The 16,032-nt window shown below is 33.4% G+C and overlaps 1 protein-coding gene across 2 annotated transcripts in view; it reads right to left on the bottom strand.

Moving 5' to 3' along the window:
- The window catches only part of RYR2 (ryanodine receptor 2), a 699,155-nt gene that overhangs the window by 90,706 nt on the left and 592,417 nt on the right, over positions 1 to 16,032 (bottom strand). For both annotated transcript variants that reach the window (XM_074262493.1, XM_074262494.1), the window contains 2 exons: positions 15,346 to 15,425; positions 9,333 to 9,409 (listed from right to left, as the gene is read on the bottom strand). In XM_074262493.1, the coding sequence (XP_074118594.1) occupies positions 9,333 to 9,409; positions 15,346 to 15,425 (157 nt within the window). The remainder of the gene's footprint in view (positions 1 to 9,332; positions 9,410 to 15,345; positions 15,426 to 16,032) is intronic.

Raw genomic sequence — 16,032 nt, 5'->3', positions numbered from 1 at the left:
CTCATTCTATTACATCTTCTCTAGCAGTTTGTTATCTCTAACATCTCCACTTCTCTACTAATCTTCATTCTCTCTGTCTACTGGCTGCTTACTTGCTGCAGAGAAACACTTCTATGTCTTCCCCATCCTCAAAACCCTTTATTTGACCTGTCCGTTCTCCCTCTTTTTGTTCTCATGGCTAACCCTGAGAAGGCCATCCACTCAGAGCCTGCACATCCTTTCCTCTTACTGTCTTCAGTCCAGTCTATGATGTCATACGTCAACTGAAACGCTTCTTTCCAAATTTATCATTGCTTTTTTGTTGCCATACTTAATTGCCTCTTCTCAATTTTCATCTTTCTTGACCTCTTTGCAATCTCTAATTCTGTTGATCTCCTCCTTCATACTCTCTGAGTTGTCATGCCAAAGTTCTCTCTTGGCTCCACTTCTACTAGTTGAGTGACTCAACTGGTCTTTTTTACTGGATCTTGCTAACTCTGAAGATTCCTCCAAGATTCTGAGTTAGGTCACCTTTTCTTCTTCCCCTGTGCTATTTCACTTGATGATTTCTTCAATTATTCTGGATCCAATGATTAATTCTATGTAGATGACTCTCAGTTTTATTTATTAAGTCCACTCTCTACCCTTACCTCCAAACTTACATCTTCGACTCTACATCAGACATCATGAACTTGGTATTTTGTAGACATTTTAAATTTTCCTTTTCAAAATTAAACTATTATCTTTCCCTCTGACCCCACAGACCTCCCCCGTTCCTAACTTCATTATTAGTCTTGAAAATACTAACAACCTTGGAGAATGGCTGAATAGGTTGTAGTATAAATGTTATGGAATATTACTGTTCTATAAAAAACAATCAGCAGGATGATTTCAGAAAGACCTGGAGAAACTTGTATGGGATGGTGTTGAATGAAGTGAGCTGAACCGAGAAAATGTTGTACATAGCAACAAGATTATGTGATTATCAATTCTGATAGTCATGGTCTTTTCAACATTGAGTTGATTCAGAACAATTCCAATAGACTTGTGATAGAGAGAGCCATCTGTATCCAGAAATTGCAACATAGTATTTTTCATCTTTTTTGCTGTTGCTTGCTTGCTTGCATATTTTTTTCCTTTTTGATCTGATTTTTCTTGTGCAGCATGATAAATGTGAAAACATATAAAAGAACTGCACATGTTTAACATATATTGGATTATTTGCTGTCTAGAGGAGGGGGGCGGGGCAAGGGAAGGAGATAAATTTGAAACACAAGGTTTCCAAAGGTGAATGATTTTTGCATGAATTTTAAAAATAAAAAGGTATTATTTAAAAAAAAAATACTGACAACTTAGGTGTCATCTTCTACTCTTCATGCTCTACTCTCAACTCCCATATTCAATCAGTTCTCCAAGTCCTGTAGATTTTACCTTCATAATATCTCCAGTTAATGTTCCCTTCTTTTTTCTGACACAGCCATCACTCTGCTATAGCTAACCCTAACACTAACCTTATCTTATGCTTGGATTACTATAATAACCCTTTCATTGGTCCCTCTGACTCAAGTCCCTCCCCACTCCAGTTTATCCTCCAATCAGTTAGAAAGTGATCTTCTTAAGCACAAGTCTATTCATTATTGAAAAAGCTTCAATGGCTCTCAATTTCTTCCTCTTTATCTCTGCTTCCTGGCTTCTTTGTTTCCTTGCTTCTTCAAATCTTAGTTAAAAATCCTATTTTATGCAAAAACCTTCTCTTATCATCCTTAATGTTAATGTCTTCCATCTGAGATTATCTCCAATTTATCCTATTTTGTTTATACATAATTATTTAAATATGATTTTAGCACAGTGCTAGACACACTATAGGAGTTTAATAAGTGCCCTGTTGACTTATTGATATGTCAATATGATAAATATATGATACAAAATGGAATGTGATAGAGAAAAAGGAAATTATATGTTAAGTGTTCAAAGGAAATTTGAAGTTGAGATATCATTTTCAATTCATTTTCATAAGATTAGAGGAAAAATAATGATAATCATCATGGTCTAAAGTTAATCTTTTACTAAACAATGAACAAGACAGAATTCATTATTCACTAAGCTATTTTCTGACAATATTTTTAGTGGAAAGGGTTATACATGTATTCTGCTAAACAAAGTGATATGAATCCTAGCTTATTGTCAGGATTGCTCTGTTAATCATAAATGTGTGAGTTCTCCCAGACTGTTATGTTAGTTTAGGATGATATGAAGCTCGTATATAACTTTGTCACTCCCTAGATTCCATTTTTATTTCCTCCTCCCTCTCAGCTACAATTCCTTCCTGGTTCCTCCCTTTACTCCCTAGATCTTGCCCCCCACCTTCCATGGACTTTCCTGAATTATAAAAGTCATGTCCCTCCAAAATCAAGTTGCTTAATCACCTATGACTCTGCCTTGCTTAGTTGTGGTTGGAGCCTATATGCTATTCATATAATAAAATAGCAAATCTCTGTGAATGGGATAAACTGAGTGAAGACTTCTCAAGGAAATGCGGCTTCGACTTAATTGTGACTTGAGACTTTGCAATAACAAATTAAGCTATAGCTAAAAAGCTGCTGGTATACAATTATCTTTGATGAACATGTCTCCTTTTGTTCCCCAGATCTCTTAATTAGCATTTAAGTACTTATTCTAAAGGTGATGCCTTTGGGAAATCAGGTAACAGAAGATTCTCATCTAAGAATATTTGCTTCTATAGCAGTTCTCTAGGGAAATATGAATTGTTTGTTATATATTCTTTTATTTCTGGGATAGATCTCCATATTTAGAGTTTAAGCCTGGACTTCCCCAGACAATTGCAGAAAAGGTTGGGGGAGGGGGGCTTCTGTGTTGAGGGTATATTTAATCTTGTGTTGTGCAGTTTGCACTTTGCACTCCTCTACTGATATCCTGTCTGTTGGGAGTTACTCTTTCTCATGATATCATAATAAATCCTTTTTTGTTTTTGTTTTTGTTTTTTTTTTTTAAACTTCAAGTCTCTGATTTTAATTTGAGTAAGGGTAAATGTTCCACACAATTTTGGGGGACTCATCAGAGATATTTTCTGTTTGTGAAAGTTTTCTCCCATATGGTATCCTTGGGCAGGTGCCCTCTGGAAGGTTCTCTGATGATTCCTGGACATGGCTCAGAAACTGCTGCTCAGGTAAACTCCCAAAGAGAAACAGAGAAAGTAAAAATGGAAGTGGGCTAGCAAAGTTAAATGATTAATTAAGTTTAGGAGATAAGGCAGCAGAGAAAAGTTTGAAAAGATGATAAGATACTGTGAACCTTGGGAAAGGAACACTCTAGATAGAGAAAGCAAATGGGAGGCAGAGAGAGATTTTAAGTAGTTAAGAGGACTTTCCCTTAGCCAAGAACAGCTGGGTTGCCTGGGTGATTCAACTGGGATTAGGAGAATTTAAGTGGTTAGAATACATAAAAGGCTCCTATTTCCCATTGATATTGGGAAATTCTAAGTGGTTCAAATCTGTAAAGATTCTCCCATTTTCTTTTGGTAAGATCGGGTGAGTCCTCCATCATAATCTAAGATAGCTGGCTCTAGAAACTATCTAGTGTTCAGGTAAGATGGCCTTTTAGGAAGAATTGGGATAAAGTACCAAAATGTATAGGGATCAAATATTGTTATTTGGATGGGCAGGTTCCCAGCTCACAGGGAAGAATTGTTTATCCCCGAGGGCTGGGTGTAAATTTATCTCCAGGACTTCCCTCCTCCCTTCCACTTCAAGGTCTTCTAAGAACTGGGACTTGATTGATTTAGAAAAGCAGTTTGTGTTCATATGTGGGAGAGAGCCTGTGTTTTGTCTTCTGTGTTTCTCTTAGTCAAGGAAATAACAAAGGAAAAAATCTGTCTATTTGGGATTTTTTAAAAAACCTGCTTATTTTGTACAGAATGGACTTATATAAATAGCTTTTAGCTAGAGAGAGGAAGCTAGTTCACATCAAAAAGAAAAAAAGTTAACATATTCTGAGGATCTAGAAGTAGCCAATTTAAGTCTGCAGAAATAGTTAAAAGTTTCAGAAGTGCAAAAACAAAAAGCAGATTCTGCAATTTTCAAGACTACATTTTAATTTGCTTGGCACTATTTCTCAGTCAACTAAGTAGAATTAGTCCACTATATTTTTAAGTAGACCTAATTTACAGGACTAAAAGACTCCTGAGGACTTGAATTTGAGGCTTACAGAAAAACTGCAAAAGGAAAAACAAACAACATTCTCTCTGGAATTTTCCCAGCCTTTCTCTCTTGGAGAGGCTTATAGAATCTGCTTAGGCTGGTGACCCTGCATGGCATGGATTCTTCTGGGGTTTGTGCTGGTATCCCAACATCTTTGATATGGCCCCCAGTATTTCTAGCATGGAGGGTAGATAGACCTGCAGCTGAACACCCAGGTTCAAATTTCTCTAACCCTCTCCCTGCCTACAGGGTCTTAAAGCCCTGTAGACAGACTGGAAAGAACAGTTTTCTGCCATCTTAAATTTGGGGCTATGTGTGTTTAAATTGAAATTCTGATTCTGAAATTGTATGAGATAATTACTATTAACTAGTATGTACTAAAATTGTGAAGTTATCTATTCTGGCATAAGATTTTAGAAATATGTTTGCATTAATATTGAAATATTGCTACTAGAAATTTAAACATGTATGTGATTTGATTTTCAGTTAACAAATTTTGGTTCTCTGGTAACTTATCTAAAGAGGTTTTACGTTTGTATCTCCTAATTAGACCATGTTGCTTTCTAAATTGTATTTTGTATGACCTAGGGGTAGCTAAATGGTGCAGTGAATAGAGTACAGGCCCTGGAGTCAGGAGTTCAAATCCAGCCTCAGACACTTGATACTTATTATGTGTTTTATCCAGGGCAAGTCACCCAATTGCCTGGCAAAAACAAAAACAAAAATTGTATGAACTTTCCTTTAACATTTTATCAGTCCAGTTGGATATGTAGTATAATTTTTTGTGAAATTTGGTTCAAAGTTATTTAGATATTACCTATATTGTGAATTTTAAAGTTTGTCTTGCTTTCTCCCTTTAACAAAGAAATAAAAGCAATTTGAGATATAGGGATATGTATAACTGCAGAACATATTGTATCTGAAAAGTGTGCAATATATCTAAAGATAAATAAGAGAGTTTTAAGGAGATATCACTCCAGAGCCAGGGAACAGGGTTCCAAAATATTGAAGTTAGATTTTAATAAAATAACATCAGTGGGGATAGGGGAAGGTTTCCCCTGAGCTCTGCTGCTTTAAGAGGGGTTAGTAGAATAATACTGGAACAAATTGTAGCTAAGTATAGATTGATAGAGAGACTATTGATTCTGATAAAGAACCAAATTATGGGGAAGGATTGCAAATTGAGTGGCAATTCCATACACCTGGGCATCTATCTGCCTTCATCAGGGAAAATAGAAAGAATTAATCAGATTCTTAAGGAACAGATTACTAAATTAATGTTAGAGACTAAATTATCTTGAACTAAATCTTTGCCTATTGCTTTATGAAAAAACCACAACTGTCCCCAGAAGTGATCTGGGACTTTGCCCATATGAAATTGGTTATTTTATTTGGGAGGGAAAAGGAAAATACCATATATTGAAACAAAGGATTAGTTTTTAAGGAATTCTGTACTGGTAGTGTCCTCTTCCCATTTAGCCCTTAGGAAACAAGGATTGCTGGCCCAGGAAACACCTCTGGAGTTTGTAATTTCAGGATAATGGGTGCTTACTAAATCCTGGAAAAAGCAGAGTGGGAAGGATCTTACCAAATGCTACAGATGACTGAGACTTCAGTCTGAAGACTGAGAATACCAGGATTAAAGGACATGTGGAGCAACCTCTAAAATTTATAACCTCTAAAATTGATTTTTCAATTAGGAATGTTTTGGTGGGAGAGGAAATTAATTGTGTTTAGAGGAATTTTTAATATTGGTATTGTACCTGTTATTTGTATTTCCAGAAAAGTTATAGAGATTACTCTATTGAAAAAAGTTGAATTAACATTTTTTAGGATGGACAAATTATTAATGTTAATTCTGATGGGGTTCTTTAATGTAAGATTAGGCCAGCATATTCTATATTCTATGTGAATCATTTAAAATTGAATCATTTTAAAGCAGTTCTCATTGTTTAGAGAGATTCCTTAAGATGCTCAATTACATAAAATGATTTGTAATGTTGAATTTAAAATCCATCTACTTAGACATGAACATAAGCTGTGAACTTTCTAGGATAAATCTCTTACTGTTACCAATGTAAGTAGGTATGGTCAATACTTATTTAGGATATGTGATCCTTGAAACTTAAATTCACCTGAAGCTTTGAAGGATGAGACTTGTTGTGTAAGACAAAATCTCTTGGGACTGCAGCTGATGTTATTTGGAATTTTGAATTCAGATATGATTGTCTGATAGATCATCAAGTCAATAATCCACCATATAAAAAGGAATATGCCACAAGCTATTCAGGAGATTTTGATACTGAATTGTTACAGGTGAAAGTTAGCATTTCAGCAAGAGTTGGGAAGACAACCTTAGCTTCTACTTAAGGTGGGATCCTTCTGACTCAGTTTCCCAGTGGTGCTCCTTTGAATAAAAACCCACCAGATTATTCCTGAGTCTGGCTAAAAGGTGAAATTGTTATTGCATACAATTAGCTAAGAATGTTTTATCCTGTCATGTATATGCTTTCAGGCTGAGGCCTGAAGGACCAGTTTTGATGCTATTATAATCATGTCCCTGCTTTTTCCTCTAATAATAAATTTCTATAATCAGGGCAAGTATTCAGTAGAAGCTATGAGCACAATTCAAGTATGTAAGATCTTGCAGTTTCCTATCTGAAAATATGTGGTCTTAATATTTTAAATAACTAGGTGAGCATTTGGCCTAATCATCTATCTATTGCTAGATGTATATGTCTTTTAGTATTTTGTTGTTGCTGACTTTCCTGATTGGTATCTTTATTTGTGAAGCATTATCTGCCCTAATAATTGGGAATACAAATGTTTGGGGTGATAGTCCCAGATGGGAGTTGTGGGCACAGAACCCCCAAACTGTATGACGAATAGCCTCATTAGGCTCCAGGTCATGGTCAATATAATTATTACCCAGATGACAAAAAAAGTGGATTTCTTAGCAGACCAGGCCACTCAGACTAGGGAAGCAGTACTCCAGCATAGATTGGTATTAGACTTGTTGGCTGAAGAAGGTAGAGTTTGTGGGAAATTAAATTGTTGCTGTATGAAAACTGATGATAATGGAAAACTAATGGATAATGAAGGAAATTGCCAAAGACATCAGAAAATTGGCCCATGTCCCATTCCAGATCTGGTCCTCACTGATGGTGTGAAGTTTGAATCAAATGACTGAAGGCACCAAAAGTTGGGGCTTGGTCATGTGAAGAGTTCATGATGGCCATTCTCTTTGGCAAAGGGTAGATTTATTTGGGGAAATAGGTTATAGACAAAATGAAGGGATGGTAGATATGAAATAGAGTTGGAAGAATATATGTCGGATAAGTTTCTCTCTAGAATTCACAATTTCCAGGAGAAAGGGAGCATCCCATGAGGTTGGGGCATACCCTTAGCTGGCAGACTAAATCTTGAAAGGGCCTCAGCATCCTAAAAGACTTAGTTGTAAAGAGGAGAAATTCAGTTAGGGGACATACCATGTGGTATGTGGGAAAGGAAAAGATACCATAAGGCAGAATGCTGTGATGGGCTGACCCAGAGCAAGGTGGCAGCCATAGGATGGTCCACAAGTAGGTTTCATAGAGAAAATGTATAGGCAAAATTTAACCTCAGGAACATGACTAGGCTTTCTACAAATTTCCACAATCTGAAAGAGGAAGTTCAGTTAGACATGGAGTATTAAAAGATGAGAATGTTCCCCAAGAGAAAAAAAAAAAAAATGACAAACAGGTCCAGAGAGATTAGAGACTGAAAACAAGAAGATAGAGGAAATGTATCAAGAATGGTATGAGAAGTCTTCAAAGGTTTTTAAATAAAGAGGAAGGACTAAAGAGGATAAATTGAGTGAAGATCTTTCATGGAAATGTGGCTTTGACTTTTGCCATATTTGTGGCTTGAGGCTTTGCAATAGCAAGTTGAGCTAAAGCTAAAAGATGTAGGTGTTGTTTTCTTGGATGAATATTTCCCTCCGGGGTTTCCCCCTATCTCTTAATTAGCATTTAAATACTTCTTTTAAAGGTGATGGCTTTGGGAATTCAGGTAATAGAATTCTCTCATCTGAGAATGTCTGCTTGTATAGCAGTTCTCTAGGGAAATTTGAATTGAGTTTGTTATTTATTCTTTTGCTTCTGGGATAGATTTCCCTGGTCCCCAGACAATAGAAGGAAAAATTAGAGGGTGGGATGAGGTTTCTGCATTTAAGGTCTATTTAATCTTGTTATTGCAGTTTGCACTTTGCACTTCTCTACTGACATCTTGTCTATTGGGATTTGTGCTTTCTTATGAGATTGTAATAAATCTTTGTTGTTATCTTTTTACACCTCAAGTGACTCTGATTTTAATTTGGGTAAGGATCACTGTCCCACACATCTGATATCTATAATGAATGTCTTGTCATATCATGCATGAACTGAATCTCTATTATATTATATTGTGCTATATATTTTTTTTCAACTTCTTTTCTTGAGACTAGGCATTACCTTGACATATCAATTGATATATATCAATTTTTGTTTTTAGAGGGCTTAGCATTGTGCCTGGAACATAGTAGGAGCTTTAAAAATATTTACTACCACAGATCATGATTGGTTTTGCTTGACGGTATTTATATGTTACTAGGGAGACTTTATTTGGTGACAATTGGTGAGTATTGAGAATAATGCACACACAAAAAAGTCAAACAACATTAAAAATTACACATAAGAGAGCAATGTTCAGAAAGAGTAACACAAACAGGCAAGACAATGCTATTAATTAGATGTTAAAACTTATAAAATTTTAAAGAATCCAAACTATATAAACCTCTTCATAATTTTATAGTTATCTTTTCTGCTCTTCATAGGTGTAGTAAAATATTCATATTTGTTATATATATAACAAAAATATTTTTTAAAGCATAAATAAATACCTGATTCAAGGACTGAAGTCCTACATCTAGCCCTCAAGTGTGGCTCCAATCTGCCAATCAGAACTTATATTTTACTACTTCACTTCACATTAGACTGATTTACTAGTTTTCTTTTGAAGCATAACTAAATAAAATAAATTTAGTTTCTGTATCTTGACATATACTTTTAAAATGTTTCAAGAAAAATAATAATTGATTGAAGGAAGGTATTTTCTTACCTACATGACTGCATCAGGCCAGCAAGGCTCTGAAAGAAGCCCACATCCTTTTTCTCTTTGAGGTAGTCAAGCATTTTCTACAGTAAATACATAAACCACTTAACTCAATGAGATAAAACAAAATTTTTGATCATTTGAACATGTAGATGAATAAACATTGCATATGAATAATATTAATATTTTGAAATAAAATATTGATTGTAATGCTTAAATGATGTGTGTGATACATTTTCATCCCAATTTACTATTACATTTCATAGGGAAATTATACATAATATATTTCAGCTACTACAATTTTATAAGATCATTCTATGGAAAACAGATGCATTCAAAAATTATGAACAATTCTTTCACAAAGATAAAAATTCATCATACCTGTCAATTTCTTGGGAGAATTATAGTCACTTGAGAACAGCATTAGATTTTTAATCAAAGGACCTGAATTTGAATTCTAGCTTTGCAATATAATACCTATATAACTTTATTTGCAAGTCACTTGATTTCTATTATCTACAGCATCTTTAGGTACAAAATGAGGGGACAGGATTAAACTATATTTAAGCATCCTTCAAGATCTAAATCTATATTATAACAATAAATAAGAAAATAATAATTCTGTGTGTCCTAAATAATGCTAGGTCAAACAATCTTAGTAGACCTAAGTATAACCATGTACAGTTAATTTTCATGATCCCCCTAACTAGTGCCCATTCTTCCTAACTAATAACTTTATATTTATTGTACATTCTATATATACATATACATTAAATAATTATCATATGCATGTTCTATACCCATATATCAACTGTGTGTATACTTATTGTACATGTATATATAAATGCATGCATATTCTCTCGGTACTCATTTGTATAGAGAAAATATAAACATCTCTGCTCCAGAAGAATTTAAGCTCCTTGAAAGGAGGAATGATACTTTTCTTTTTATTTGTATTTCCAGCACTTAGCAGATAATTGGTACTTAATGTTTGTTAATTAGTGATTAAGTAAAAATCTTCCTGCAGCAATGAAGATTTTATACAAAGTCCCTTGTAGTATAAGATCACTAACTAGGCCTAGAGGACAAAGAAATGTTTCTTAACTACTTACTGATAAAATAAGATTGTAGAATCTTAATTTCTGGAATTAAAGAACATACTAGATTAAATAAATCTCTCAGGATGTCTCATAAACTACATTCCTGTGATTCTACATTCTCTGTAGGAAGGCTTTCAAAGAACAGAACACAAGGCTGTTAATTGAGTCCATATAACTAAATATATAGCACAGAAATAATAAGGCATTATCTTTATTAAAACTGAGGGGATGATACCACAGGAACATGGAAGCATTTACCTATAGGTAAAAGGAACTTCAGAAGAAAAAAGAAAGGGCTTGAATGCTGTATGGGTTTATAAGAAAGGAAATAAAAAAGAATGCTATAAGCTATGAAATATAAACACAGTGAAAATTTCCATGTTGGTTCTTTTGCAAGGTGGAGAAGATTTTCCTGAAAGTCCGTTACTAAAGAACTGTTAAATCCCTAAGTTCTTAAAGAAGAGCATATAAATGTTTGTAAATCAACCTTTTCAGGCTCTCTGAAGCTTTACAATTTAACTTTGATAAGTCAGCAAGCATTATAGAGTTTACTATTTGACAGGTACCATGCTAAAGACTGAAGATATAAAAAATGGTTAAAAGAGTATCTGCCTTCCAAGAACTCACATTCTAATGAGGTAAATAGCATGTAAATTAACAGAGTAGATGGAAAGTAATTTGAGAGGTTAAGGTCTTAATGGAGTAGTAGGTAAGAGATAATAGGAAACCTTCTGCAGAAGTGAGATTTGAGCTGTGAATCAAGATCTGAATAAAGCCAGGAAAACTAAGAGGCAGAGGTGAAGAGGGAAAATATTCAAGGCAAGGGGGACAGTCAATGTAAAGGCACAGAAATGTAATGTCTTCTGCCTTAAACAGCAGAGGCCAGTAACTGTATGATGACATCTATACAGAATAGTAAAATTTAAAAAGAACAAAAAGTAGTAAAGAACCAAATCTCTGACAGAAACAGATTTTTTTTTCTATTTAAAGTATTTGCCATAATTAATTCTAATCAGATTTCTCCCTTTAAAACAATTTAAAGTACAACACAGCATATAATATTTAAAAAAAACATGTATTGAGGTCTTTTATCAGTTATTTTCTGCCACATCCAAAAATCTAAATCTTTCATGTCACAAAATCAATTTTAAAATCTGAAACAGAAACCATGTCTGACAGTATATTTTGTGGCATACTTAATCACCTGTCTGCCATAAGAGAGAATATATAACATCCAGTTATAGTAAAGATCTGAAAATAAAGTGGTTACCCACCAATTGGAAAATGGCTGAAGAATATGATATATGAATTAATGAAATAATATTATATGTTGTCACAAATATGATAAGTGTAGAAAATTTTGCATGAATTGATATAAAATAAAATAAATGAAAAAATACAACACAATTAAAACAATGTAAATGAAAAGATAACTAAAAAGAAATCAAAATTACTAATTAAAAAATTAAAAATTCTAGAAAAAAGATTACAAAATATATATTCTTTCTTACAGCAGACAGGTGATTAAGTATATCATAATATTGTCAGATATGGTTTCTGTTTCAGATTTTAAAATCCAGAGTGCTGGATCTGAGTTAGGAAGATCTGAGTTTAAATCCAGCATCAGATACTTTCAAGTTATGTGACAAGTGACCTGGGCAAATCAATCTCTGATAACTTTAGTTTCTCAACTATAAAATGGGGGTAATGATGGAACCTACCACTGAAGGCTGTTGTGAAGATTAAATGAAGTAATATTTGTAAGGTACTTAAGCAAAACATATGCTAGGTACATGGTATGGGCTTAATAACGGCTTATTCCTTTTCTTCTTCCCTTTCCTCCTTATGGCAATTGCAAAATGACATCCAGAACAGATGAAACAGTTCAGACTTACTGACAATAGTTCATCAGTGTGCCTGTTTTTCCATCTCTCTGTCAACATTGATTATTCTCCTTGAATAATAATAATATCTAATATTTATATGATTCCATCTAGTTGCCATTACATTTGTCAATTTATGCAGAGAAAGGTGAAATTTGTATTCATTTGTGATTTCGATCATGTTTTTTTGTTTTTGTTTTTGTTTTTTGTTCTTCTTTTTTTTTTTTTTTTTAATAATTATCAGGTTTTTATTATTCAGTTGTTCCAGTTGGGAAATGAAGGCAAAGAGGATTAAGTGACTTGCCCAGGGTTACACATTTAGTATCTGAGGTCATTTTTGAATTCAAGTTTTCTTCTTGACTCCAGATTCTGTGCTCTATCTATTGTGCCACCTGGTTGCTTTTATTTAGATTTTACAAGCTTCTTAAACAATTTATTAATATCTTTTGGCTACTTATCTGTCAAATAAATCCACTGGGGAATGGTCGTTGGTGTAGGTATTTTTTATCATTTTCCTATATAACATTATTATATAAGATTTTTACTCAAGATATTTTATTCCCTATTCTATTTTTTCTTTTCTAATTTTGCTTTCAATGATTTTATTCACAAAAAAATTAAAATATTTAAGTCAAAATGTCTATTTTGTGTTTTATGATTGCTTCTATTCCTTGATATGGGTAAGAGTTTTCTGTCACAATTATAAAAAGAATCTTATCTAACTTTTTAATGACATGATATTTAATAATTGGTTAACATATTTATTTTCAGTTTATTGTGATTTACAATATTAAATGGTGATTTAACCCTAATTTCAAGCAAACTGATTCTCAGTTTTCTCAGAAGTTCATTTAAAAAAAGGAAACCAATTTTTTTGAGAATTATTTGTTCCTATCATTTCATCACTTATTCATTGGGGTGAGGAATTTCTTATTAGGCTTATCAAAATAATTAAAATTTTTTTTCTATTTCTTTTTTAGGGTGTGTGTATATTCCCTCATATTTGGGCATTAAAATTTAAATTTGATGATAATCATTTATAATATATCTTGAAGTCTGGCTGTGTCTCCTTTACTCATATTTTTTCATCTTAATTTCTTTTTAGATTCTATACTTTTTTTCCTTAATAGTATTATCATTTTCATTTATGTTGACTTGCCCATACTATGAACAGTTATCATTTCAACAGTATTTTAAATTTGTCTTTATTTTTGTAATGCATATTTAAGCTGTGTTACACAAATCTTGCATGTGTTACTAGGCTATTTTTCAGGTATGTTATATATTTTGTGATTATTTTGAATGTGATTTTCATAACGTCCCTCCCTCCCCTTCCTTCTTTTTAATGCCAAATATGAGTGAATATGCACACACCCCAAAAAAAGAAATAGAAGAAAATTTTTTAAAGATGAACTCATATCATTAATGAGAGAAATACAAATTAAAATTACTTTTGAGGTTCTATCTCATGCCACAGAACTGGCAAAAGTGACAAAAGATGGGAAAGGAATCATAGTGGGGTTGTAGAAAGACAGTTTTATGAATGTGCTACTTCTGGAGTCATGATCTGCATCAAACATTCTAAAAAGTAATTTGGAATTTTGGTTAATAAATGACTAAAATATCCATGCTCTGTCTATGGCCCAGAGATCCCAATGTTAGGTATATATTCCAAAGTGCTCAGGGGTGGAAAAAGAAGTTCCATGTAGACAAAATGAAACATAGAATCACTTTTTATGGAAACAAAGAAGTGCAAAAAAAGAAGATACCTAATTATTAGGAAATAGCTAAACAAATGATGTTCCATGAATGTGATAGAAAATTACTGTGCCAAAAAAATGATGAATAAGAAGAATTCAGAGAGGCATAAAAAGATATATGATGGATCAGTGTCAAGTGAGCAGAAACAGGAAAATAATCTAGACAATGATTGCAACAATGGAAATGGACGTTTTAATTTATTTTAATTTAAATTGATGTCAATAACTAAGAATAATTTAGAGCTAGCCATTTTAAAAGTTCAATGTATTATATAAGTATTCAGATGGGTTTACCCTTATTCATTTAATTGTAATTCTAATGAATGAGATGAGGTGAGATTTTTCAAGACAGTTGTGAAAATCGAGTAAGGCTTTATCTACTTCAGAGTTCGAGTAGGCCTGAAGGACTCTGAAGGGCATTGCCTTCCCCTCCTATGACATCTCCCTATTTCATCCAAATATGGGCAACTATGTACTTATTGGTCAAGTTCAATTTCATGGGTAGATCTCGCGTTTAGAATGTAAGACTCTCAGCCAATGAGGATGAGGGTCAGTGGTGGGAGGGGGCGTTTTGCGTTAGGGATTAAAGGTGCTGTCCTGCCCACAGGAGGCGCTTCCTCTCTTCGATAGTCTACTCGAAGAGTGGGACGCCCTTCTCGCGAGAATGTACAATAAACTTTGCTTTTCTCTAGAGCTCTCTCCAGCTTTTTTATTAAATGGTGACCCTTCACCATTTCCGTACCACACACTAATATTTACTTAAAAGTACCTAACTCACTAATAGCAAGGAAGATGAGAAATGAAAGATTCTGACAATATAAATTTTTTTTTTTTTTTGAGGCTGGGGTTAAGTGACTTGCCCAGGGTCACACAGCTAGGAAGTGTTAAGTGTCTGAGACCAGATTTGAACTTGGGTCCTCCTGAATTCAGGGCTGGTGCTCTATCCACCTAGCTGCCCCCGACAATATAAAATTAATGTATCATGTAGTAATAATGCATATAGCACTTCAAAATTTACAAAATATCCTAACTATATTAATTATCTCATTAGAGTTTTCGTAGGTACAAATATTTTATAAATGAGAAAACAGACTCAAAAGAGTCAAATGAGTTAATCATGGTCATAGTATCTGATTTATTTTTTGAATTAGGTCTTCCTTCCTTATTTACCTGACTTCTAATTATATATTCTATTAATTTAGTAGAGTGTATTACATAGTTACTAATGCTACATTAACTAGACTAAGGCAAAATTAGAATAATTTTAAGAAATTACCTGCTGTACTGTAGAATTTCCTCCATTTAAGATGGCAATTCCAAGCTTCAGGGTAGCAGCTACCATTGGTCCAGTTTCACCTTAAAAATATAAACACATTATTTTCTAGATTACTTTAAGTCTATTTTATTAATTTATCCTGTTTATTTATATGATTATTATTGTTTTTTATGTTACCTTATTGACCAGCAATGATGATAATACCATAATAATATCCAACAAGATCATTATCATTCACTTACATGTTTATAGAATGGAAGAAATACAAGAAAAAAATTAACCTATTGTGGAATTTTGATATCAGCTTTTCTGCTTGCAAAAGATACTCAATATAGTATCCTATCTAGAAGGGTAAAAAACTGTGTAGGAAAGATTAAAAAACATAAGGTAGGTTTGGCTTAACACACTGACTTGTTTCTAAAATAATAGTAGCCTCAAGCTCTGGGTTACAAAATTGATCACATTTGATAAAATATTTTGAAAAGTAATATGTGTAGAATAAGCATTTGCTACAAAGATTTTTTAAAAGTAGGATTGTGAAGATCCACTTAAAAGATGTCCAAAAACACAACAACCAAAACATTTATCTATCAAAGGCACCACCTCTAATTCTTCTATATTTACAACCCAGGAGCAATCTTGGATTTTTCATTCTTTTCCACTTTGCATATCTACTCCATTGCTAAA

This window comes from Sminthopsis crassicaudata, chromosome 4 (assembly GCF_048593235.1).
Source record: "Sminthopsis crassicaudata isolate SCR6 chromosome 4, ASM4859323v1, whole genome shotgun sequence".
In the NCBI taxonomy this organism is placed as follows: Eukaryota; Metazoa; Chordata; class Mammalia; order Dasyuromorphia; family Dasyuridae; genus Sminthopsis; species Sminthopsis crassicaudata.
The sequence above is the reverse complement of the archived record's forward strand: the minus strand, read 5'-3'. Positions and strand labels throughout refer to the sequence as shown.